The sequence below is a fragment of the Maylandia zebra genome, linkage group LG22, assembly GCF_041146795.1.
Source record: "Maylandia zebra isolate NMK-2024a linkage group LG22, Mzebra_GT3a, whole genome shotgun sequence".
NCBI classification, from domain to species: Eukaryota; Metazoa; Chordata; class Actinopteri; order Cichliformes; family Cichlidae; genus Maylandia; species Maylandia zebra.
Genome location: NC_135187.1, coordinates 28,997,574 through 29,024,715, shown reverse-complemented (window position 1 = coordinate 29,024,715; position 27,142 = coordinate 28,997,574). Strand labels below are relative to the sequence as shown.

General features: G+C 39.8%; 2 protein-coding genes and 1 long non-coding RNA gene across 3 annotated transcripts in view; 2 read left to right on the top strand and 1 right to left on the bottom strand.

Annotated features, from left to right (window-relative positions):
* Window positions 1–1,510: 1,510 nt before the first annotated feature.
* LOC143414465 (uncharacterized) lies at window positions 1,511–2,448 on the top strand. Its single transcript, XR_013095083.1, has 2 exons — window positions 1,511–1,593; window positions 2,202–2,448. It is a non-coding gene; the product is annotated as an uncharacterized LOC143414465 (long non-coding RNA).
* A 714-nt stretch (window positions 2,449–3,162) lies between these two features.
* fam135b (family with sequence similarity 135 member B) overlaps window positions 3,163–27,142 on the bottom strand; it is a 58,429-nt gene continuing 34,449 nt past the window's right edge. The window contains exons 11-20 of the mRNA XM_004564365.5: window positions 20,833–20,906; window positions 20,598–20,752; window positions 18,533–20,492; window positions 12,884–13,050; window positions 12,502–12,593; window positions 12,316–12,413; window positions 11,037–11,188; window positions 10,771–10,881; window positions 10,120–10,233; window positions 3,163–7,950 (exon numbers count right to left, since the gene is read on the bottom strand). Of these exons, the coding sequence (XP_004564422.3) occupies window positions 7,745–7,950; window positions 10,120–10,233; window positions 10,771–10,881; window positions 11,037–11,188; window positions 12,316–12,413; window positions 12,502–12,593; window positions 12,884–13,050; window positions 18,533–20,492; window positions 20,598–20,752; window positions 20,833–20,906 (3,129 nt within the window). The 3' untranslated portion in view covers window positions 3,163–7,744. The remainder of the gene's footprint in view (window positions 7,951–10,119; window positions 10,234–10,770; window positions 10,882–11,036; window positions 11,189–12,315; window positions 12,414–12,501; window positions 12,594–12,883; window positions 13,051–18,532; window positions 20,493–20,597; window positions 20,753–20,832; window positions 20,907–27,142) is intronic.
* On the top strand, window positions 24,503–26,043 carry LOC106676613 (uncharacterized). The gene is made up of 3 exons (XM_024798379.2): window positions 24,503–25,059; window positions 25,205–25,521; window positions 25,730–26,043. The coding sequence occupies exons 1-3, from the start codon at window positions 24,503–24,505 to the stop codon at window positions 26,041–26,043; spliced, it is 1,188 nt and encodes a 395-aa protein (XP_024654147.2).

Below are 27,142 nucleotides of genomic sequence, written 5' to 3'. Positions count from 1 at the left end.
ATTGATTCTGCTGCAATTTTACATCTTTGCATTAATAGCCAGCAATTGTTTCCGTATTATTAACCAACACTTTTCAGGACATTTTCCGTGTCATGTCAACACATTTTAAGCTTTTCGCGAGTCATTTCACCCTGAGAAGGACTGCCGGAATTGATGGAGCGGAGACTACAGTAACTAAGATAACCCCTCTTTCGAACTGTGCTGAGATGACAAGCTTCTCAGAATGCATTCTGCTGAGGCTGCACATACGCTCACAAGTTGGCTCACAACAGCATGAACGAACAGACCAAACTTGCAGCACGTCAACAGTTCACGCTCAGTATCACGGTGTGAGGTGTGTTGTGTTGCCTGCACCAATCAATCACTGTTTGAATGCTTTGTGGCCTTTTATGGCCACAATTTTGCACCTTCTCAAGGTAACTTCCAACATGAACATGCTTCATTTCATAGAGCAGTCCACAGGATGGTTTAATGAACATGACAAAGATTCATATCATCAGTAAATACCAGTGACCCGGGTCCAGTGGCACCCATGAATGACAATGCAGTAATTATGCCTTTCACAATGTTTGAAAGATGCTTTGGATCATGAGCTTCTCATTTCCCTTCTCCACACTCATCCCATCCCTCTTCTACGAGTTCATCTAGGTTTAAGCTGTCCCGAAAAACTTGTTTCATACATGAACAGACTTTAAGATGTTTCCTGTGAATGTCTTTCTGCTTGTGAGTGTTACCTGTTACTGTACTTAGACTTGGATTCCTTCTTTTTAAACTGTACCAGGTTTTTGATTCAGTTCAATTCAGTTTAATATGTATAGCCCAAAATAACAAGTCACCTCAAAGTGCTTTCTATTGTAAGGTCAAGACCTCACAATAATAGAGAGAAACCCCCAATATTCAGATGATCCCCTATGAGTAAGCACTTGGCGACAGTGGGAAAGAAAAACTCCCTTTTAACAGGCAGAAACCTCCAGCAGAATCTGAGAGAGGGGCAGTCATCTTTTGATGTGTATCAGTCAGAATGATTACGTTCTTTGTCGCCCCTAATTAAAAGTACTTTTAAGGGGAAACATATATGCTGATAGCACTCTGTTAGAGTTAACAGTAATGACCTCGACGAGCTAAAACCTAGCCTTTACCTCATGCTATGAGAATATGTAACATGTATGACCTCTTAACATGAACCAGGCTCCTAAAACTAGGCTTGTTTACCATGTCGCCAATATGCAACACAACCGTACCCCTAATCCCACAGCAAATTCAAAAGTGTTAAATGTTTTGGTGTTAATAGTCTTCTTGCAAAAGTAGAGTTAATTTTACTCTAAGTAGAGTCACATTCGTTTAATGTAACTCTGAGGTGTAAAATGATAGTAGTTAAAATCGAGTGTTAAAAATGAGTGTTTCTATGTCAAATCTGGAGGTGTTACAATGGAAACATTAACTCTTGACCTCTGAACTCTGAACTCCTACAGGGGCTATGACACCAACAGAGTAAATTCACAGACTCCGCCCCCAGCACGGCTCCAATCGAAGCTGAAGTGAAGCCGTTTCAGAACATTTTGCTCTACATATTTGAGTTGTTTGCCATGCTTGGTAAGTCATTTTTTCAAAGATTGTTTCAATTATTATTATTAGCTTTTACTTCTGTGGCTCTTTGGAGTTGAGACAAAGCTGTGTGAAAGGCATTAGCCATGTTGCTCGGTGATAGCATAATATTCTGTTTTAGCTAGCTGAAAGGTATTGTTTGCGGGCAAATACCACAGCCTTGAAAAAAAGCTTGCATGTGAATTTTCAGTCACATTTTTGGTCAAATACACCTAAAACAATGTCTAGAATGTGAAATGTTGGTATAATGGTGCTACTTGAACCCTGAAAATGATCTCCCATAAAAAAAAAACAAAAACGAGCAAACAGCAGTAGCTGACGTCCTGACTGGATTCTATGTTAGCATAGATCCCTCCAGAGTTTTGCGCACACGGTTTTGGTAAAAATTAAAAAGGTTGAGGTTTTACATTTAGTTCAGTATTACCTGTTGCCGGTGTCCTTGTCTTTTGGGAAAATACTTTACACAAGTAATGGCTCAAAGAGGATTCCTTTTTTTTTTTTTTTTTTTTTTTTTTTACTCTGCTGCAATTGATTACCGGATTATTTGTGCCATTAATTAGTGTCAACTAATTTTTTTTTTTTCAATCTCCACTTAGGATATGCTTGTGAAGATGGAATGTGGGGGAGAGCAGAAGTGCGTTGAAGTTCCACAAAGTGATGAATGAAGGACATGCATATTGTATTGAAGAAATAAGTGATGAGAATGCTGTTATTTGCATTTACCATGTCAGACCTTTGATAAACAAAATTCTAATGAAAGTGAGAACATGTATACTGTTACATCTTTCAGAAAATGTTTTGAAATTGTGGTGCACAGTTCAGAATAAATGTTTTTAAAAACCATTGCATCTTTTTAGTAAATGTTTATTTCCAAAAGAAATTTCTAGAGGTTCAGAACAGGAAAATTCCCGCTTTTTAGAATTAATTAGAAGATAACTCTTACGTAGTTAAACTAAAATACTCTTTGGGAGTTAATATATAAACTCTTAACACCTAGTTAGCATTAGTAAGTGTTAAATTATCAACTCCAGACAGATTTGGTGTTTAACACTAAATCAGAGTTAACTTACCAACTCTCCAAAAAGAGTTAAATTAACACTCTCTGGTGTGGACCCATATAGACACTCTAATAGTGTTGAAATCAAATCTGACAGTGTTAATTTGGACATGCTGGATTTGCTGTGGCCTTGATTGTACTTTCTGTGTCCTCAAGTACGCTAGGATCAAATCAGGTATGAGTGACATGAGTTTCATTATAAGACAGTGAACACAATGGTCCACATGAATGCTGAGGTTTTGTGACCGCAACGACTCTTGCACATGTGCTCCATGTCTAGTTGTTCGCAGTGTTAAGTGGCTAATCCTCTGAGATCTAAGGCATTATTAATGATAATCCTAACCTTATGCTAACTCTGTACTTTTAAGAAAGAAAAATGTCCATTTTTAGTGTTTATCAGGTAGAAAGATTCTTTTTTTTGTTTTGGGTTCAGGTTGGAATCATCATTCAAACTGAGAGAGTTAACATCAATATAGAACTGAGGCTCATGAACAAAATAATTATGCAAAAGAACATTTGTCATTTATTTTTTTCATATATGTTATAACAATATTATGCTATATACTGCATATAATTATATTTCTATTTCTACATTGAACACAAGCTACTAAGGAATGCGTACAGTACAGTCAGCAACATAGAAAAATATTATAGTAGTATTGGCACAGATGAAGTAGTATTTGTTTTATACTTTACATGTTGTACATTCAGCAAAAGAAATGCAGAATGAAATAAATTAATGATTCTTTGAGGGACATGAAACATTTTTATAATCAGATCAAACAAATGGAGGGTCCAAAATAATAGGGACAGCGAAGACAGATGAGCTTTCACAGACATATAACACAGTTTCCATACACACCTCCATGTGCTACACATAAACAAGGCTCTCTAAAAAGTCAAATACAAAATGGTTCAAGTCAGTCAAGTGTTGGGTTTATAGAATTTACTCAACAACATAAATGTACAGTTAACAGCCAATAAATATTTGGTAAAAAAGAGAGCTAAGAGTGACGTAAATACAATTCTTTCTGATGAAACCTTCAAATGAAACCTTTTGCAGGACAGCCATCCATCTCATAAAGCAATTTCATACCTCTGTTTGCCCTTGAAGGGGTCAATCTCAATACCTCTCCATCACTTTTCCCCTCCATTGATTCCTGCCGACTCCTTTGAGTAAACACACACAAAGGAAAAGCAAACAAGCTTAAGCCTCAGCCATGTACAGTATGTGTGTTTTTGGTGCATGATACACGGCAGCTCCAGCAGACTGCTTGCGCAGCTTTGCTTAGCGGGTCTTTGAGAACCGTCATCCTTAAGGAACCCATTTGGTTAGAGTCGATCACAGTGACAGAGCAGCAGCTTCCACACGGGGAAAAAAAGCACTTTGCCGTGTCACCGGTCGTTCTTTGAGACAGCACGCTTTGAACAAAAAACAATGCTTGTACAGCCAAGACAGACAGGTGAGGTTAGTTTTTACAATGAGAACAGGACGTGACCTTCAGATCTAAAAAAGAAAGAAAAATAGCTGTTTGTAGTTTGTAAAGCTAGTGGAAGTTGATCCAAGGTTTTCAATAAAGTGCACTTCAAACCAGTGCAAAGGTTAAAATATATCTCTCAGTCTGTATATAACTACATATGCAGCAGACGCATAACTACAGCTGGAAATGAGACGTGTGTGACAGTTCTCTAATATCAGAATATGTAAACACTGTCTGATGAACAGCACGGCGGTGAGGAAACAATCCTCGCCAGGATGCTAGAAAACAACACTTTGCATCTGACAGCCAAGGATGTGGGAAAAGCTGATGAGATCACAACACGGCATGTTACATGTTCAAGAGAACATTCGACTGCTTGCACAGCGGTTCCCTGCTATCATCATGCATCACATTGCGTAGACAGTGTGCGGGGGAGAATCTTGGCAGTGTGTCAGTATTACACAGAATCATCCAGGATAACAAAAGCAATGACACCCTGATTTACACCAATTTAAAAAAAAAAAAAGCAATGCATTTCAAAGGGTTTTAATCTACAGCTTTACATGGCTAATTAGAAAATAGATCCTCATTAGACCACAATAGTCTATTGTATCGTACAGTCATGAATGGCAAATCTTTGTCACATGCATGCACATCAAATCTGCCGTTGATTATACCAGCAAGCCTGTTTACCGCCTGCCATTCAAGACGCATTATCAAAAGAACTGATTAACTAGAGGCTACAACTACTAGTAGTTGTATATAATTTTATATTTTATAGCAGTAATTCCATAAAATTGCTTCATGATTGTTAGATTGTTAAATATTCATCACGTCAAAGGAAAAATTGTTTGCTAAACCTCTCCCCCGGTTAGCTATCGCTCCATCGTAGCAACTCGTTTAGGCACAAGAAGCCTGTCAAGCTATGGATTTCTGCATGTTTAAGTGTGTGGGCATTTATACAGTGCTTTTCTAGCTTTGTTGATAAATCAAAGTGCTTTTGACTCCAAGCCACACTTAAACATACATTCATAGAGTGCTTTACTCGATGCAGTTTAAATATTTTATCTATACATCACATGCATGGCCAATTTAGACTTTAGACTGTGGAGGAAGATTACCCCGAGGAAAACCTGCTCATTCACAGGGAGAACACGAAAGCTCAACACAGAAAATTCCCAGCTGGGGTTCAAACCAGTGAAGCAACAGAACTAAACGCTGCCCGTGGCTTGTTCCAAAACCAAAAGTAGGCACAAAAGTATGGGAGGGTATGATAATGTTGGGTGCTACCATCAGCTGCAGCTGTATGCATTTACATCTTACATCATTGTAACCTATCAACTTCCACATCCAAAGATGTCCGGGCAAAAGTAGATGAATAATTTGTGTTATAGGTTGTGACATATAAGAAGTTGTAGACTGCCTTTAGATAAATATGACGTTACCTTTTGGAAGAAAATGTGCTGTACTGTGCTGAGGGCTGAACATTTTCACTGTCGCTACTTTGGAGTTTTTAAACCGGATGTGAGAGGGGAAACTGACGGAGAACCAGAATGCACTGCAATCACACACAGCAGCCCTGGCCTAAGGGCTTTTACCCTTTTACTATTTTTTTATAACCTACTAACCTACTAAGGACCAGAATTTACCAAACATGCACTGTGACACCATAAAAGAGATCAGAAGAGCCAAGGACAATTTTTCCATTGACTATAGAAGTTCTTTTTGACACAAGAGGAGTCGCCCCCTTCTGGTCATTAGAAGAAATGCATGTTTAAAGCCACATACAGTATCTTTTATTTGGAGCTGATTTCTTTTTTCTTTTTTTTCTTTTTTTTGCATTATTTGACAAATACTATGGCTGTGCAGTTATTTATTTCAAACACACCATATAAGAAGTCCAAAAACATCATGAATCTACATATACACTTCTTGTTCCAAAAATCCCAAATGCCAAATTCACATTCACTTTTTATATAATGCCATGCACACATTGCCTAAAATTTGTCTGCCATAATGGACATGATACAACAACCTGTTGCTAAGGAAACATATGTATGCCTTGACTGGCTGGCAGCAAATGTTTCCTGTAGTTCTTCAGATTTGTCAGCAAACACTGTTACCGGCACTATTAGCCAAGCAGATATAAAACAAACCAGAAAGGGAGAAAGCTCACCTTCAAAGTAATGGTCAGACTGTCGCTAAGATTTTGTGTCTAGTCTTCAACTGATCTTGTCACCATTTTTGGCACATGTCTAAAATGGGTGATGAATGGTTGGTGGTCAAATGTCTACAGAATCAGTATAAAAACGTCTAATCACAACTTGTACTACTTTTTCCTTTGTGCGCTGTTTAACACATTTTGGGATGTTGGCTTCCCCAACCAACATAACCCAAAACGTCATGCAAACGTCATAAAAATCATGCAAATAAAGCTATGTTATGTCTAAATTCAGCTTAAAAAAGGAAAAATTGCAGGCAACAAAGTCAAACAGAGGTATGATAGTCAAGTAGCTGAGATTAGCTTGATTGGTTAGCTAGCTAACGCTGAAAAATCCAGGAGCAGTGACAGGTCTGCTTTTGTCTACTTAGGTCTGACATCACATTTTAGTAATGTAAACATTTTTGCAGGTTGGAGGGGTATCATTCTAGATTGCATAAGGGCCTTAAGAGGCTGAAAAGCTCGACAGGTGGCACGATGGTAACTAAGGGGAGGTGGGGCTTAGCAAATGGTCCAATCCTGAATCTTGTTAATCTGTTACTAAGTCAGTACAAAAACACAATTACAAAGTAAATGCTATCACAGCAGGTAGGATCATTTCTTATCAAATATACTTTGCTGCACACTTCTATGCAAACGTTTGTTGTAGCCTAACACTTAGCTAGTCATGGACAGCAAGATTTTTTGAGATGTACAGATAAACATACAGACAACACACTTTTTACTTTTCATTTGACACATTTGATGATAATTACACACAGAGACTTAAATGTAGACGGACTACTTACACTGTAAATAACATAAGCAGGTAAAAAATAAATAATTTTAAACAATATAGTCATTTCTGTATAAATGAACATCTATGTTTCGTACAACAAAATACTTCATGTACAATCAAGGACATAAATGCTATGCATCTATTGCCTTGTAAGGATAGTGTAAGACTATCATTAGTGTAACCCTTAAAGAAGAATTCAATCAACCAGCGATAGCAAAGGCTCTAAACCAACTCTAAAGGGAAAGAAAGTAAATGCTTTAAACCACAATTAGCATCTGTTAGTGTTCTGGCTGAGAGGTTATTCATAAGGCCGACAAAACATCTACAATAAATCCTGTCATCGATGTCAGATGTTTTGCTTTGACTGGCTACACATCAAACTCAGACTTCTGAGTTAGCGGTTTAAACAGTCACAATATACCAATCCTTTATTAACAGCTGCTAACCATCCTAACAAATGGGATATACAAATCTGGCCTCTTGGATACCAGGAAATATATACATTACATCTATTGTACAGGGTAAAATGACCTCATCCCCTTCCTTTATACTCCTTTATCCACCATTCAGATCGGTCCAGCAAGCCTGCAGTAGGAGCACCTTTACTTGAAGTAGTTGAGTCCTGCCACTAAGAAGAACTTCTCCAGGAATAGCTCAGAGTCCAAGACGGCGATGTGGGCGGCGCGGCCGATCAGCGTGTTGGCTGTGTTGGGTAGAGCGTGGAACACATTCTGGCGGATCAGGCGGCACTCTTTAGCTTCTACGAGTGGCTGCAGGAGGTTGTTGATCATCTCGGTGTACACGGGCCCTTCAGTGCGAGGAAAAAAAAAAGGAAAGTAATAGCGTGTCCTCCTACGTGCATGATGTCTTATCCATATTCAAGTGTTAAAACTTAGGGCCACAGTTAGATTCATTAGTGATTCATCAGCTGTTTTTGTTTGGTCAACAAATGCCAGATATTCTATGGAGAAACTTATTTTTTCATGTTGATAGAGTGGGTATAAAATTAGGAAAGCTTCTAAATATAACGCAGTGCAGAACATCACCACCATCTAAACGACCTTAATAAGAAACATGAAACATACACCCCATAATAACAATAATTCTTGTCAATTTTTCTGATTTGCATACTTACTGCAACATACTTCCGTTCCACTTTTTTTGAAATCTCTGATGAGTGCAAAGTTTTGCCATTGCAGAGTGTTTACCCTTACTGGGATTTTTGCCCAAAGTTGCATGAGGCATGTACAGGTGCTGGTGAGCCAGACTGTTTTTTGCCCCAGTGCAATGACTTCCTAGAGTCTTGGCTGGTTGCCATACAACACCCTAGAGCCTAATCTCCTGTAAAACTAAAAATGTCATGCCAACCCCCCCAACCATGTCATGTGTGGAACATGGGTGGCAGGATCAGTTCAGAGTGTCTGCACAGATATGTATGACTTAAGTTTTCCATATGGGTAGAAATTTAGAAGAAGTTGCTAAATCTGAGCTGTTAAAGTCCAGAGGTTTATAAATGAAAGCAAATGAATTTGTTAAAGACGTCATCAGGCGATGCATTCATATTTAGCCACATGCTTAACGGTTTTTATACAAACTAGTAGATGTTTTAAGAGCTGACGGCTTGATGTTTTAAGGACATTTCACTTCTCCTTCAAGGTTTCTTGATTTCTAAAAACAAAAGGTGCAGAGTGCCAGGTATTTACCTCCCTGTGGGGGTTAAACAGAGCTTGTGGCTTACAACACCAGCTATCAGCTACCTACCATGCAGTCTTGAGATCTCTTTCCAGGCATTTTACCCGTATTCACACTTTGCCTCTAGTTACCTTAAGGTCTCGCAGTGATTTAACCCTTAACTCCTGGTGACGTTAACAACTTGCGCCTGTTTTCACACCTTAGCTCACATGATCAATAGTGGATCAACGACCCTCAAGACCACCTTGAACTCTCCACCTTTTGGTTTTTAAATCTGAAGAAGTCTCTTGCGCTACGTCCACATGCACACGGATATTTTTGAAAACTGAGATTTTCCGTTTTCGTTTTGAAAAAACAAAACAAAACTCTGTCCACATGTAAACGCTAAAAACGAAATGTTGGCCAATCAGAAGTCTAGAAGCCTGGGTGTCAGCGTTTTCAAAACTACCCATGTACGTGTGGACATAGCCTTGGATGAACGGTCCAGTTCCTTTCTTTTTTTAAACCCTGACCTGGATGACTAAGAAACATATAAAACTAGAAGATGATACATCAGTGAATGTATTTGGCCTACACTGGCACAGTTACAGGTCTTCTGCTAACCATCTATAACCACTGATAACCCCAACCCTAAATGTATGGTATAAGATTTTTTTTTCATTATTCCATAAAGTCTTGGCAATCCATGGACAAAGAGAGGAATAATTCTCACTGACACATATAAAAATCTGTTGAGGCTATTTTCCAAAGAGGTACTTTTTTTGCTTCTCTCCAAATAATAAGGTCAGTGTTGAGAGCAAAGGCTGGACTCATCACTGATGAAGCCCTTAAAAGGTTTTGCATGTGGGTGTTCTAGACCCAGACATACTTAAAACAAAAGTAAAGCATTCCTATATCTTATTCTAACTCAACAGGGATGGCATGAAATGAGAAAAAGTGTGACTAAGTAACCTTCTGGCGTTTAAGTCATCGATGACACCATCAACTCTAACTCCAACTCAAACTCTGAACCCGAGGCGATCAGAATATGTAATTGCTGTTTTTATGACACTGTTCTGCCAAGTCTTCCCTATTAACCTGCAGTGTTAGAGGAGAGAAGGGGACACAGTCTTACCTGCTGTTATGTGAGGCACGCTCCTTTCGTGAATAATGTAAAATGTCATTCTAGGAACAAACAAGTGTGCTAAAATAATGTGGACGACAAGGTCCCCAGGTGCCCAGATATCCAGATAGAAACTATTGAAATACAAATATGAGCTGAAGTGATGACAGCTGGATTGTTCACCTGTGGTTCTATCTTTGAGAGCAGTTTTGCACATCTCTATTCTGGCAGAGTGAAAAGGAACGTAGCGGTCCTGCGGAGACGCCACTAGCACAACGTTCTTGAAGAACTGGAGCCCTACAAGGACATGAAAGACGCAAGTAAAGGAGACAGCACAGAGTAGAGAGAAGGAGGGCAAGACAGGGTAAAGGATTGAATTGGTTGTAAAATGCAAAGTACAATCACAAAGCACAATGACAGGCCTTGATACGATAAAGCTGTGTTTTTTTTTTTTCTCTCTCTCTCTAGTCTCCTCTCTGTGTGCTTTTAAGAGAGTGCACTGGTGGGTTTCCAATGACAGGGTTTGGATCACTTTGTCAGCCTGCCACAGCTGTAGAGAGGGGGGAAAAAAAGCGTTTTCAGGCTTATCTTCTTCAAGCCTGTGTGACAAACGACTGCTTTGTTCCACTCACACAGTGGGGAGGCCTCTCACAGGCCTCTTGCAGCTCGCTGGCAGGGGTTTGAGTGTTAGCGAGCTGACACGTACAGAAATTTGACAAAAAAAAGACAAGATGACAACATTTTCATGAATATTTGAACAGCCTGCCTTTCAAGCAACAGTCTGTAAAGTGGGGCCGTCAACTGTTTCGGATCTCAGCCGCTTTCAAGCCGTACCTGGTTTCTGACTCAGGAGATAGAGGAACGTTTTCCGTGGATCAACGTGATCTCTGAAGGTGAGCTGCAGCAACGATCCGGATTTTTTCAGCTTCTGCATTAACCACAAACCTAAGCAAAACACACACACACCGAATCAGGACTCCACATGCATCACAGTAGCTGAGCAGTATGGATGATATTCTTAGACAAAAGACAATACGCTGCTGAGAGGCGCGAAACATGCAGCGCTCTGCCTTCTTCCAGGAGACGAGCCGTGGCCTCACCTGTGCTGACCAGTGTGCTGTTGTTGTACAGCGTTCCCAAGTGTGGCCCTGACAACGAGAGGAAAGTGTGCAGTTTGGGCAAATAGCAGCGGAAGCGAGGCCTCGTCAGCACCGAGCGGATGATGATGTTCCCCAGAGAGTGGCCGATGAAGCTGTTGGCCGAAGACAAACAACTTTCAGAGAGAGGAACTTGCAGCATGAGTGGGCGGCTGGGAAAAAAAAAATGCCTCCAACGCTGCTGACCTACGACACTGCCCGATAGCTTCGGTAGATTCCTCTGGAAGCAGGAACGGGTTGCAGCGGAAGCTATTTGGAGATTCCTGCTGCAGCATGCGGTGATTACAGAAAATTCATTAACTTGCTAAATGTTTAAACATCCTCAAAGGCAATGACAACTTATTGATGCGAACATAGAGGACAAACCGCACGAATTAATAGCAGCTTCCCAGCAGTGGGAAATATTAGATTCATCAAGCTATGTCTGTCACTTAGTTTAATTACTGTACTGTTGCGGCTCTACCCACAATCCCTCATCTCCATCCCTGCTCCTTCTCATCTGTCTGCTCCCAAACTAAATATAGAGGTAATGTGGAAAGAACCAGATGCTGTTGCGGCACTCCATTGCCTTTTGTCTTTGATACTCGCTCCCCAGAGAATACGCCACAATAAAAAGAGAGTTAAGAAACTTGGGCAGAAACTCTCACAAAGAAATAAATTGTCACATTGAGGGCAATTAAGCGGGAAGATGAATAGCTTAATTTGATTGGAACTAGGCAGCACAGTGCTGCATAAAGCAGCGCAGTCTATCATGTGAAAGTCACAAGCTTATTGGCACGGTATGATAAGAGCTTTTCATCTGTTTTCTGCCACTTATCCATTTTGAGTCTATACATTATGACGGAGCTGTCATTCTCCGAAGTTAAGACTTCCACAGAAGAATCAGAGCCAAGTCTCTGCTGCCATCTGCTGACTGGACTGAATACTGCTCAGGCTGGTCCTTTACTGGTTTCCCTTAACCTCAAATGACTTCCCACATGAGAATCTTCTAGCAGAGGAACTGTAAGACCAAAATGAAACTACAAACTCAACTTGAAGGGTGATATATTCTAATTTCTGGAAGCAGGCTTGTTTGAAAAGTCACTTGAATGTATTTGCACCCTATCTCTGCCCTTAGGGGGTTCACCAGCAAGCTAGTGGATATTAAGAGGTTTAATATCCAATCAAAATGAAATGTGTCAATAATGGGCACGCTGCAGCGTGTTAAACCTGGCCGACTGACCTGATCCTGCCTATGGTGAGATTGTAGAGCTGGATGTGCTGAATGATTTCATCCAGCAGCCTGTCCGTCATGGCGTCGAAGTCTGCAAACGTGTCGGCCTACGGGAGAAAAGCAAGCCTGTCAGCGCTCTGCAAATTGCCTCGAAGCACACTTTCACAGTTTTGCTCCCGTCACTGTCAAATGTACCTGGTTCCTCTCAGACATGAGGAAGTCGAGCCTGGATCCTGGCAATCCCAGCTCTATGAAAGTCTTCACAAGACGAAGGTCAGCACTGTTTCCTAGAAGCAGGTGACGAAACAGACACACAAAGTTTGTAGCTCTGCTTTTATTAAGCATGTTCGATAAACATTTAAAAGTTAACCTGAAATGAGTTTCAGGGAATTAGTATTCACAGACTGCACAGTGCAGTGTAATAAAGTTGTAGGGCTTTATCAGGCTATATTACATTTACAATGCTAATAGGGAATGATATGAAAGGCTGTACAGAAAGTTATGGATGTGTCAGTGCAATGCAGACGTGGAACTGGATCGCAGCGAAGCAGAACATTTTTTAAATGTGCAGCCTCACCATCAAGCCCATGGACGCACACCACCAGGTGTATGCCGTCATCAAACTCCTCATCATCCTCTTCAGGAGGGAAGTAGGGGAGATCTGATGCCAGGAGCGGGAGGTCGCTGTACAAGCTGGCCTGGAAGCTCAACTCTTTGAACAGCTCCTCTTTGGCTTTGTAGAAACTGGAGAAAAAAATGTGATATTATATTACTAAACTTATACTGAACAATTTTAAGCTAATGAGATATGAGCTGATTTAAGCCTTTAACCCTTTGCTGTCTCAGCCATCATACGTTCTAATTGTAATCTAGTCTTAAAAGGGCAAAATGTGGCTACTTTTTCATGTGTGACAGAATGATTCATTTTTATGACTCTTGACTGTAAACACTGGAGAGAATAGTTTAATAATATTTTTTAAAAATTATATACTATAATTGCCTAGCTTTAAACTTAGGCCTGAGTTTAGGGTTGGCATGTAGACCTAAGAGCAGGGGTGGCAAATTAATTTCCCCAAGGGGCCACATGAGATGTGGAGGGTCGCGCCAGTAGTCTTATAAAAAGATAAAATTGATATTAAGCAGAACTGAGTCCAGCCTACTGGGACAGTCCTCCACAACAGTCCCAGTATCTCACTTGCAGCCCGTTGGGAAAACCTAATTGTCTACCGCTGCCTTAGAGACAAGTTGATGAATGTTTCATTTTCCAAAAAGTGAATTACTCCTACAGCTTTCGCCGTGTGGCCCAAATATAATAGACAACCTACATTCAATTTTCAGAATTTACATTGCTCATGCTGCCCACTTCTTGAGCAAGCCCGTGTTGCTTAACAGAAGTCTCAGACTAACCAGTAAGCTGCTCAAAAGTTTTATTACTCTGTCATTCTGCCAGGTTTCAGATTACAGTCATGTAGAAGTCAAAGCCAATCCGATTCAAGTTAGTGTACTTCCAGCTTATCGTGATGGATTTGTCTGTGTACTCTTTGATGTGACTTAATACATTCAGGAGGCATTTCACCTCGTTTTGGCTTCCTTGCTTCATATTTGCCCTCGTTTCATTTTGTTATGCTAGACTTTCCAAGCATGAGTAACTGCCAGCTACTGCACCAGATGTCAGGAGTCATCTCCCAAAACCCATGTAAACCCCTCATGTTTTGGCCTTCAGTGATTCCTGAGATTAGGGACAAAACAGGTTTTAATTTTCTAAAATATATTTTTTGATTTTTCAAAAACACATTTACATATAATTGTTACACAAAGTTTTGTCTGTCTCACCATGTTTTGGTACAATCTCCCAGGTGTAACAGTTTTTAATAATTTATGTTTTTGCTGGAGAAGTGCAAGGTTTTTGTCAACACCGTCAGACACAAAGAAATGCAAAAATATATATTTTAAATGAAGTTGTTGCAGCTATTTTGACAATTACTTTTCATACTCAGTTGTAAATAGCATTTGTATTCTATTTTATTCTGTTGTATATATTATTTTATTCTATTCTATTTTATTCTATTGTATATAGTATTTTATTTTATTGCATTCCAGTGTTTTCTAATTTCTGCTACATAACTTTGCACTTTTGCTGTAACAAAACAAATTTCCCACCTGTGGGACTATTAAAGGTCATCTTATCTTATCTTATCTTATCTTATTAGCAGCTTCTCTATTCTATTGTTTATGCACATAGGTTTTCAAAGTAATTATACCACATTTAAAAGTAAGATTGTTTTGGCTTTTTATTGTTAGAGTTACAGTCATACATATTTTCAGAAGCTTGTATTTAATCTGTATAAGAAACAGTCATATTAAGCAGCATGCAAATTACACATTTATTGAGAAAATTATGTATTTTTATTGGAAGATCATGAGGGAGGAAAATATATGGTTCTCCAAAAGAGAAAAATAAACAAAAACTCCATATTATGGAGTTGACAAGGTGCTGACGGTGGTGACACTCTAGTAGAAAACAAGATATTATTTCTTTCAAAATGACAATTAAACCTTAACAACCTTTGTAATATCACAAGACACATCATAACAATTCTGCTTTTGCACATGTCAAGTTCTACATCTTAATAGTTCACCAGCAAGTAGCTGCCTACTACTCCTTGATTCCTAAAGTTCTCTGTGGTTGTGTGTTTAGACCCTGCTGGACTTTCTCTCCTTTTGTCTCTGTGCTTGTTTCCAAAACCTTCTCTTCTGACTTTTTTCTCTTCCTTTCAGATCACTGGTGTTCTTTATTTTTCCCTCTTTCACTCTATTTCTCCATCTTTCCTTTCCTTTATGAGAAACTCTTTCTTCAACTCAGGCTGGCTGTTAATTTTTTCTCTCTTTCTTTTTTGATCATCCCTGTTCCTTCTCTTTCGTTCCTCTACTGACAGGTTCACCTTTGCTATTCTAGCCTGAAATGTACCATTTTGTAATTACTATAATTTTTCTGAACCTTATGCTTTTTCACAGATTAAGGATGAATATTCACAACACAATTATGCATTAAGCAATAGAAATGCTATCCGGCCATTAAGTTTGATGGTTCAGAGTTCCTTTGACTTTGGAACTCTGCGGCATCACTGAGAGTTACAAACTGTCTAAATTCTTTCATCTTTAATAAAATGATCAGTGTGTGGCTCTACCAGGTGTAACATCCAGGCATCCATGAAAACAGAATATATGAAATTTAACAGAGTTAGAAGTTAGATTGCTTGTTTCCACCTGAACATGATACACCAGCTCTGCTACCACTTCCAACATAAAGGGAGACAGAAAACTAAACAGCAGTGACTATTGTCAGGTTACTGAAGTTGGGCTAGCTAGTATATAGTGATGTGCTACGTGATCGCTAGCGACACAGCTGTGTTAGCATAACATAAACACAGTGAAGCTGGAGGATGAATGCTAACTTTTTACCACTTGATAAAGGTTAACGTGAGGATTCCCGATGGTTAGGCTGGCAGTGATCACTGGCTGTTTTTAGGGGCTTGTTCAGATGTAATAGAACAAGATAAAAAGCATTAAAAATTTTAACAGCACAACAGGCTATAAGAGTAGTGTGGGCCCGGAAGCAGGAAGCATCATCACTTAAAGACCAACTCTCGGGGCACAGCTAGCTCAGTAGATGCCACATGATTGAAAGGTTGGGCGTTCAAATCCAATGAACAGAGGCTATCCTGGATTGGTAGCTGCCCACTGCATCACTGAGTGAATGGGTTAAATGCAGAGGACTAAGCATTTTCCTCTGCATTCCTCTACAGGATTAATAATGTATACATAAACAATGAGATTCAAGATAAGGCAAATTTGATAATATTTGACACATCTGTGAAGCAGAAATATCAGTAAAACACACAAGAAGTAATATGACTGAAATATTAGTAAAAAAATAACTTAATATAAATGGTGAATAGAACACTTTTGTGACATTTGTCAACACCATTAGAAAAAGGGTCAGACAAAAGTCCTGATGGTGTTGACATCTGATGGTGTTGACAAAATACCCGACTTTCTCTCATAACACATGTTTATCTGACAGAAGCCATCTTGTTTTTCATCATTTGCTGATGGCCTCTACAATCTACCTAAATGAGGCTGTTTTTACAAAAAAAATAATTAATTACATCGACTTTGGTGTTGACGCACTATGGTTGTGACACAGAGTTTTATCAGAAAGGTGTGCAATAAATGAAATAAAAACAAACAAATTATCACAGCAGTGACCTCATGGCATGTGTATCAAACAGGAAGTGGTAAAGGGGTCCTCAGAGTGTAAGCCACCCACAATAATTCCTGATTTTTTGTACTTTTAAAAAAATCTGATGGTGTTGACAAAAACTCTGGACACGATTTTAATCACTTAAAAAATATTTAAAAATAAAGTTTCAATTGCATATTTTGATATTATATAAGGTATTGACTTAAATACTTAGTGACGAGAGCCATGATGTTTAATTTTACATTACTTTAAATTTTTTTTTCTGTATTTTAATATTATCACACCTGCTTCTGGACAATGGATTTTTAAGGTACTGGTAATGTACTGTACCATTTAAAATAAATATATATTTATAAAAAATGCAAAATCATAGTTTTGTTGTATAAACATTGCCTTGGTTTGTCTTTTAGGCAGTTGGGTTAACACTTGTATGCATATTTTTAACCACAAAATTGGGGTTTTATCTGCCAGACATGTTTTGTCCCTTATCTCAAGAATCACTGCCTTGTTTCCTGCAGCTGGTGTGGATGATGATAACACTCAAATAACACAAAATTTTCCTTCAGAAATTGAGCTAAATTTTAGAAAAAAATTTTATTGACACCCAATTGAGAAAGGAACCCTGAACATAAATCCAGCCCACCATAACCCCCTGAGATCTAAATTCTCATTAGTGATGACCTCAAGTCTCAAACCCTAGCCCAATGTTTTGGACACAAGCAAGTATTTATCAGAAAAAATGTCTACAGATTTTGATGCACATCTGCTAGGATGGTTACTTTACTTTTACACTAATTGGCTAGAGCTTTAGAAAGAACAAAAACATTATATTCTCAACTTTCTTTTCCATCTTCCGTGTTTGGTGGGTGTTAATCAAGAAAGTCTTCAAGCTTTGTTGTACAAGACACACTGTACATATTTAATAGATAGTTATACAGACATTTAAGCTAAATACTGCGCTTCAAAACTTGTGAAATTGATCACATCGGTCCTTGAACTTTAAAAGTGCATAACAGAACTGATGTCATAGGACTGAGAACATTTGCAAAGCTATGTTAATAACATGTTTAAATTTGCAGCTACTCAGTAGGTCAGTGTTGACCGAAGTCAACAGTTTAATGCCACATTTTAATGGTAACTAAGTTTAAGGTTTATTTGAAGCATCCAGTTAACCCTAGGCCAAATTCATCATAGGTGGTAACCATAATCCTAACCCTCGTCCTACCCTAAAACAGTTTTTAGAAAAAGGTAAAAGATGCCTTTATTTGAATAAATATGAATAGTTTTCAGTGTGTCCATTTTTTTTTTCTTGATTCCCTCATTGCCAGAACTTGAGGGAACACATAAAAAAAACATATATGACAAATTCCCACTGATTATGGTTAGGTTGGGATTAGAGTTGGTGTTGCCAGTGTTGTCAACTCAGACCTCAGAGTTTTAAGATCTTCAGATTGAAAATATACTTGTGCTTCTTTAAGTAGGCGGTTGTTGATTCTCTTGCTTGTTCTGCAAACCAAAGTGCAGCATAAGTCTTGTCTCTTTGTTAGCACTGGCATTGTATGTGTATCATTCTTTGTGTATTTCTGCTTTTTCCCATATTCCCATATATATTCCCATATATTATTTGTTTGCTTTGGGAAAAGTTATTTTACTTTGCAGTGCAAAGAGAATTGAGCACATTTCAATGAGACATTATATATTAGCTAAGCTAGCAAGCATTGCTAGGCCTGCCGGCTTAGCTAATGCATTTAATTTTTCATTTCTAAAGGTTACTGCTTGGTAAATACCACAAGAAAGTTGTATATGCTTATAGATCTTAAAACTCTGTAAATTGGATGTGATTTGCACTTTAAAATATCTTTTTTGTATTGAGCAGCAACACAAAAGTAAGTAGTAAGTGTACTAATAAACTTAGCGGGATACAAAGAGGTAGAATGCCTGTTAGGAAAAAGAAAAACTCACTTCAGCATTCGTTCATTTGTCTCTTCATCCATGTTCAGGGGACTGAGTGAAGATGAGGAGATGATACCGAAGGAGCCCAGAGGCTGATGGGTGATAGGTGAGGTAGTCTGACGAGTGGACATTCCACTGATAGATGGAGAGTCTCTCAGGACGGATGAAAATGGGAGGCAGGTTGGGGCACAGGAGACTGACATGTTCACCACCTCCACCATCTTCTTGTTCACAAAGGCTAGTCCTGAGTTAGGGATCTTGGTGGCCTTCGATTGGCAGTCCAAAGGTGCTTTCTCACAGCTCGATACTCCATTTACATCAGCAGGTGACACTATCTCTCTGTTTGTCACACCCAAGGGGTCACTTGGCCTCTGAGTGGTGCTGTTACTGTTGGGCAGATCACTGAAGCATGAAGGTTTTATAAGTATCTGTGAGGGATCTAGACATTCATGTTTCTCAGGCCCGAATAGTTGGGTCTGATGGAAACTTTGGCACTCATCTCCCGTGTTAATCCTCTCCTGATCTGTTGCACTTTCATGCACACATGGTTTGTTTCCACAGCTGCAGGGCACTGTTTCTGATTCAACGACAAAGATATTCTTCACTGAGGTTACTCCACTGATGTGTGTTTGATTGTTCGTATTCTCCCTCTGGCTGCCAATAACAGCACTTTCCTTGACATGAGGGCTTTCTGCAGACTCTTGTAAAAGTAATACTTCAGAAACACTGCTTGACGCTGACTTTATCCTGTATGTCTCTGACAGGTACTGTGGAGAGTTTGACTTTTCAGAGGTCCCATTCTCCTTGACAATATGGCCAGGATTTGATGATGAACTCATGTCTAATGGTGATAATTCTGACTGTCCAGAATCCAGGTTGCTGTACAAAGAACAGTTTGTCCTACATGAATCTTCATGTTGTACTAAGCTCTTGCAATCTGTTTCCTGGTTGAGCAGCATATGGCCATCCTCTACATCTTCTGGGCTACTTATCTGCGGCGCAGAAACAGACTTGGTCAGCTTGCTTAGCTGCCTCTGATGCTGATCCTCCTCATAGGGCAGAGAGCTAATTGATGTAAGTGAAGCCTGTATACCTCCACTTGGAAGGCTGCCGTTGCTCTCCATCTGCAGCCCTTCCAGATAGCTGCGGTGCACTGGATGATTTAACACTATTTGCTGTGGGATCTCCCGTTCGCTGGAAAAGTCCAGAGGGGGTCGTCCTCGCAGTGCGGCCTCCACCGGCCACGCTACAGAGCTGGGCTCACTCTCGATACCAGAGTCTGAAATAACAGAGGACGAGCGCTTCATGACCTTGGTGCCGACCAAACCTCCGCGATGAGTCGTCTCTTTTCTGAGCTCACCCGGAAAGAGTGGTATTACTGGACAGCCAGCGGGTACACTGATAGGAGGGACATCCTCACTTTCATCATCCACTGAGTGATTTAAAGGCATGGCAATGTCAGGCTGCTCTTCAGTGTTTTCATTCTCTATTGCTTTGCTGTGGTTTGTGGCATCACAAAGTTGGGCAATTACTTCTGTTACAGGATGAGAAGACTTGTCACTGTTGTCTGCAGAATCTGTGAGGGGACTAAAGCTTGAGGAGGGAGCCAAAATTGCCTCTCCTCTACAAGGATCACATGACTTATTTGCAACGTAGATCTCTCCTGAACTATAGCTCTCCTTATTTTGGTTGTGATTTTCTGCTGCTTCCGTCAAGTTTTCCTTCACTGCTGCGGAAAGTTCAGTTCTGCCCTCAGTAGGAATGATGATCTGGGTACATCTGGTGTCGCTCTTATTCTGGTCTGCTGTGAGCGAGACATACAAGGGCAGGTCCGTGCATTCACTACCCAGAGAGTCATTGGGTACTGCTGGTGATACGGCTTCTTGGCTGCTTTCGAGAATCCTCTTGGCAAGATCTAAGTTGGTTTGTTCATCAGCAGTTGCAGGCATTGGCACATGTGATGTGTACTCTGGAAAGACAAAGAAATTCAGTTTGTAGAACAAGAGTTTGGTCCTGAGACAATACGTAATGATATGTTAATAGCAGGTAGCAGAAGATATATATTTTGTAGTACGTGTTTGAGGAGACTCCACGTATCTGTCCTCAAAGATGATAGGCAGGCTGTTCCAGTCTCCATCGATGTCCAGGCACTCAACAGGTAAAGGAGGCATTTTGGTCAAGTAGTCTGAGCTCCGTACTTCTGCAGCTATCTGGCTGTGTCTATTGATTCTAAATCAGGACAATTCAATATTAAATATTATACTTCTTTGCACTCACAGAATGAGCTTTCTGACAGGGGTGGTACTTACAATTCCTCTTGAAATGTCAGAGATATCTCTTTGTGGTGCTCGGTGAAAAAGTATGCCTCAGAGAACCTCCTGACCTTGTGTTTCCAAAGACATACAAACAAATTAATTTTGAAAAGAGCCTCAGTCTCAGTCTCAGATCACTGGCAGACATATGGTTGGGTTCGATTTCTTGGTTCAATAAGCAAGAAAAATTTACCAAGTATTTGATGAGCACAAAAAACAGACAAAAAAGCTTGAGAGCTACTCCACTGTGTAGCACATTTTCATATTAAACAGCCCAGTGATTTAATAGAAACTGCAGGGGAAATCATATTAGATTGCTCAGAAAGCTTTAGGATATAGAGGTCCAGAATGGCATTTATAATTTGAATGATTCCTTTTGAAACACTCAAAGCTCACAAATAGTCAAGTGCATCAGCAATGAGACTAAACATAGTTTAAATGTGGACTCAGAGAGGGAGCAGCAAGCCTGCTGTGTTAATGGCAACAGGTTTGATGCATTTTACACAAGATTGGAAATTAGTGTATTCAATATTTAACAACAGAATAAATTATGTACATGGAAAAAAGGACAACTTGATTTAATGGGACATGACTGATCAGGGGTTCATGATATGAAATTACATCATTTAAACCTTTGTCTCTGATCTTACACATATTCAGTAAGCATAGCTGGACTGGCCATCGGGCATACTGGGTATTTGCCCGGTATGCCCGATGGTGATTTTTCATTTTCATGGGCTGATGTTTTTTTGTTGTTGTTTTTTTTAACGGTATAAACAACGAAAGGTGGTGGATTGGCCAGATGCTGGCAGATGTGTAAAAATAACTCAGTTGTTTGGTGGTGGCTTCTATGGCGAAGCTTCCACAGAGGCCAGCAGGTGGATGAGGGAAAGGGGAGGCAGGAGGAGCAGAGACCCGAGGCGGCCGCCGGTCTGAGTGTCAGGTGAACTAAAATTCAGGTAAGAAGTTGTGACCTGCAGTCTATCTGGGTCAGATATAAACAGAGTTTAGGTGGAGTTTTATTTTCGTTGTGCTGACTTTTTACAGTCAGCTACAATAATAATACTGCGTACTAGCTAGCATAATGGAGTTTCTATACAGCTGGGTGGGTGCTATGATGTTACTGATAGTGAACTTTATTTTATTCATAAGGTTAGTTAGTAGAGTTGCCAACCGTCCCGTAAAAAACGGAATCGTCTCATATTCAGGGAAAATATTACGTGTTTCGTATTGAGCTGAGAAGGAACACAGTTTGTCCCGAACTTCAGCTAGAATGGAAAAGACACAAAGCTGGAGTTATTCTGTGTCTTTGCTGCACAGCTGCCTCTTGTTTGCTCATTCTCTCCCCTCTCTCTCCTGTTATTATTTCAATCATGAAACTGATCAATGATCAGCTGATCGGCTTTTCTGTCTCAAGTCCCGTCTCTTTTGTTTGTTTATCGCACACTTTGTGCCAGAAAGAGGAAACCAGCGGATGTCGCGCTAAACAACAGCAGCACGTTTACGCTTGATCAACTGTGGTTAGAATTTTTTAATATTAATTTCTAGTATCAGCTGATGTTTGCTGGAGCCACAGCTGTAAACCTGCTGGTCATGACATCGGTTTGGATATGTGGTGAGCAGGGGTGGAAGTAACGAATTACAAATACTCACGTTACTGTAATTAAGTACATTTTTTGGGTACTTGTACTTTTACGAGTAATTTTTCAAGTGTGTAATTTTACTCATACTTGAGTACAACTTACACCATGTAATCTACTTCGCTACTTATAAAATCAAAAGTCACTACTGAGTACGCCCACAATTTGAATTAATATTCAAACCTTTCGTCTGCATTTTTGCAGCCAATAAGGCCGTGCAATCGCAACCGCGCCAATTTAAGACGTAAGCAAAGAATAAACTCCGCTGCAGCAGCAGGCACAGGTGTCTGGAGGTGCTAAATGGTGGAGTATAAACTACTTTATAGACGAAAGATTTGGAGACAAAGAATCCAAAATGGAGACAGAGGACAACACTGTCAACCATGAAAACGACGTAGAAAAGACGGAGGACGCGTGCCCGTGGCTATACCTGGAGGAATTTTTCGTGTACAGAGGAAGAAAAGGAGACAGCGTCCAGATGCAGTGCAAACTTTGTTTGACCTCTACAGTCATTTCAGCTTACAAGACTTCAGCATCTAATCTAAAAAAACACATTGAGGTAAGAGGTTTTACAACTATACGTGTATGATATTGCTTTCTTATTTTTCATGTGTGTTAAGGTTACTAGTTTGGCTAAGATATTGTCACCGCCATTGGTTAGCCTGATATTAAAATAAGACGGAGCTAGCTAATGTGCGTGTGTGCATGCATAATTGAGCTACAATTCGTAGGAATGTTTTAGCTTATTATTTGGACAACCACCGTCATTACAATAAATTAAACTTGTAGTCATTTAAAACTCACAGGCCTACAATTAGCTGCCCTATATTTAAAAAAACAAACACACAAAAAAACAAACAAACTTGAACACAGTGCTGAGCTGCATCTCAAATTAATCTTCCAGCTCTCAGCTGACATGTACCAGAGCCCGATTGATGGATCAGTTGATCAGTATCATTGGCCTGATATAGGTCTATCATAGTGACATGGCTCTTAATCAGTAGGGTTATATGTTTCCCAATATGATATATTTTTTTAAAGAACATAATGTGGATTGGTTTTATTTGTTAGCTGTATGGGCAGCATTTTTGTGTATGTGATCCCTTTTCTTAAATTAGATTTGCTAGATACACATATTTTGCTCTCTTAGTATTTTTAGGACCTGACTAATACTGAAAACTTTAGGGTGATACTGATAAAAAGGAGTTAAAAATTTAGATACTGATACATTGGTCGATACTCTTTTTACAGATAGTATACATATTACAGAACTTAGAATGTATACAGAAATTCATGTTTTTTGCAATGATCGTTCAAAATTGGTTTACACTTGTGAATAAATACAGCAATATATCTGCAAAATTTGACCAATTCACCACTCTTTTATACTATGCTCAACAATCAAAGATTAGCTCAAGTCTAGTTGAATAATGTTTTAAAAATGTGTTTTCTTTTAGTGTTAATCACAGTGATGTTATGAAGTAATGTATGAACCTGACGTATGATAATATTTATCTCTACAGAGGAAACATCCATCGAAGACTGAGCAGTACAATATCACTGTGGCATCAACATCTCGACAGCGAAAGACCACAGCCACACCAAACAAGCTCTCAGCAAATACGCAAGCCAAGTTACCAGACCTGATGTTGAGAGCTGCAAACAAACATGTTCCACAAGCAACTGTTGACAAGCTTGTCATCAATTTCATATGTGAGGGTCTACAGCCATTTGCAGTGGTAGAACAGCCATCTTTCAAAGAATTGGTTACCACATTACAACCTTAAGCCAAAGTCATCTCCAGACCCACTGTCCGTGCCAGAATCTGTGAAGCTGCTGATCACATGAAGATGACTTTGGTTGCAGCATTGGATAAAGTCAAATTTGTTGCTACCACTACTGATTGTTGGTCAGCTCATCAGAAAAGTTACCTTGGAGTCACATGCCATTGGATAGAGGAAGCGTCCCTGGAAAGAAGATCTGCAGCACTAGCATGCAAAAGATTGAGAGGGTCTCACACATTTGACATGCTTGCTGGTGCGCTTGATGATATCCATTGCCAATACAAGATTAGAGGCAAAGTTGTAAGAACCACAACTGATGGTGGATCCAACTTTGTCAAGGCCTTCCACATGTTTGGGGCACAAAATGATGCAGATGAAGCTGAAGATGAAGCAGACCCAGAAACTATTGACCTGACTGACCATAGGGACTACCATGAGGCAAGTGCAATTCTTGATGAAGACTCTGGTTTGGAGTATCAACTTCCGCCTCATCAGCGATGTGCATGTCACCTGCTAAACCTTGTGGCAACAACTGATGCTGCCCTAGCAGAGAGCATGAATGAAACCTACAAGAGGCTCTCCCGTGCAACCTTTGCAAAATGCCAGGCCATTTGGAACAAAACTGGCCGATCTCATTTGGCTAATGAAGTGGTAGAGGACAAGTGTGAGCTACAGATCATTCGTCCCAATGCAACACGATGGAATTCAACCTACCTTGCCATTGAAAGGATAATACGCATCATTGATGAGAAGGGGGAAGATGCCATCAGGAGCATTTGTGAGGAGTTCAAGGTGAAAATGTGAGTAAAATTGGACACCTACCAATATGGTTTCAAATTTTGTGAATTTTCCTTAATGGATGGTTAAAAACGTGAGCAGACTCTTAATATTAAATCAGAAGATCCCTATTATAGTCATGGTGGGTTTTGTTGTTGTGTCTTACAGGTTGAGTCCTGCAGAAGTTGCATTCCTAAGGGAGTACTGTACCACCATGAAGCCACTGGTGAAAGCTTCAAACATCCTTCAGTCTGAGTCCACTTCCTTTATGGGATGGCTCCTGCCAGTAATCCAACAACTACTGTCCAAACTTAGCAGGCTGGAGACATCAAGCAAGACATGCGTGCCACTCATCAGAGCCCTGCAAAATGGCCTTCAAAAGCGTTTTGGAGCGATGATGGAGGATCCAGAGTTGGCTGCAGCTGCAGTCCTCTTACCCAAGTTCAAGACTTCCTGGACTGACAGAGCAGATGTAACAGAGGCTGGTAAGGATTCATGTGATCCCATTTTTGTGTATTTTTACATTTGAACACATGCTTAAGTGAGTATTTCACCTAATACATTGTAAGTTATTGATGGTCTGTCCTGAATACTAAACAATCCTTTTTGAGAATTTGCCGATTTTAAATTTGTGTTCAGGAATAATCACTGAAATTTAAATAACAAAATTGTGTTATCTACTTGCAATTACAGCCTTGACATACATCAAACAACATCTTGAAACGACAGAGCATGAGAGTGAGGATCAGCAAAGAGAGTCATCTGATGAAGATGAATTCTTCTCCAGACCAATCTCCAGAAGGCTGCAAAGTGCAGTTGAGCTTGATGGTTATCTTGCTTGTGCCACAGACACCATGGAGCTGCTGCACTCCTTCTCAGCCATCAAAAACCTCTCTCTTAAACTGAACACAGCTCTGCCTGCTTCTGCTGCGTGTGAACGACTTTTTAGCTGTGCTGGTCTACTCTTCACTGCCAAACGAAGTCGGATTGCCTCTGTTAATTTATAAAACCAGCTCTTGCTGAAACTGAACAAAAGGTTCAGAAAGTAAAGTGTGAAAGAAATGCTAAGACTTTAAGACACTTACCTGCCTGTTGTTCAGTGTATGGGGAAAAGTTTAAATGGTTCTACGCATGTTCAGAAACATTTTTGTCATTGTTTTAACAAACAAAATTCCTCCTTTTATATCTACATTTATTTACAAAACAAGTTACCTTTCTATACCTTGTTCATCTGAAAAATGTGCTTTGAACATAAATATTTATACTGGTGAATCGAGTTGAATGCCTGCTATTGACAACAGAATAAAACATCAGTCTGTTAAAAAGTAATTAATACTCTGAGTAGTTTTTGAGAACAGTACTTTGTACTTTTACTCAAGTATTTTTTTAACACCAGTACTTTTACTTGTAATTGAGTACAATTTAACCAGTGTAACAGTACTTGTACTTGAGTACAAATTTTGAGTACTCTTTCCACCTCTGGTGGTGAGAGGGAAACATGAAAATGAAACCAGGAGATGTCCTTACTGAATCATCAGAGCTGAACAGGTGATTGGAGAAACAGTAGGGGTGCAACGATACTCGTATCGGTATTGAACCGTTCGATACACTGCTTTCGGTTCGGTACGCATATGTATCGAACAATACAAAATCTTTTAATTTATTTTATCAACTTTTCTTCTAACGATGCTGTCTGTGTTGAGCGCTCAGTGGAACTGTGTTCGACTGCGATCGTGGCTCAAGAGTTGGGAGTTCGCCTTGTAATCAGAAGGTTGCCGGTTCGAGCCCCGGCTTGGACAGTCTCGCTCGTTGTGTCCTTGGGCAAGACACTTCACCCGCTGCCTACTGGTGGTGGTCAGAGGGCCCGGTGGCGCCAGTGTGCCCCAGGGTGGCTGTGGCTACAATGTAGCTGCCATCACCAGTGTGTGAATGGGTGGATGACTGGATGTGTAAAGCGCTTTGGGGTCCTTAGGGACTCGTAAAGTGCTAAACAAATACAGGCCATTTACCATTTTACTCCGCCTAGGCTGCACTGTCGAGTGCAGATCCACTGAGCGCAGTGCAAGCTAGCAAGACAGAAGTTAAGCTCGTTACAACATGGCAATT

What these genes read in the sequence shown, in the direction of transcription:
- LOC106676613 (XM_024798379.2), top strand. Translation starts at nt 24,503, where the DNA reads ATGCTTGCTGGTGCGCTTGATGATATCCATTGCCAATACAAGATTAGA. An exon ending in GAGGAGTTCAAGGTGAAAAT is followed by an intron (nt 25,060 to 25,204) that starts GTGAGTAAAATT and finishes TGTGTCTTACAG; the next exon opens with GTTGAGTCCTGCAGAAGTTG. An exon ending in AGCAGATGTAACAGAGGCTG is followed by an intron (nt 25,522 to 25,729) that starts GTAAGGATTCAT and finishes TTGCAATTACAG; the next exon opens with CCTTGACATACATCAAACAA.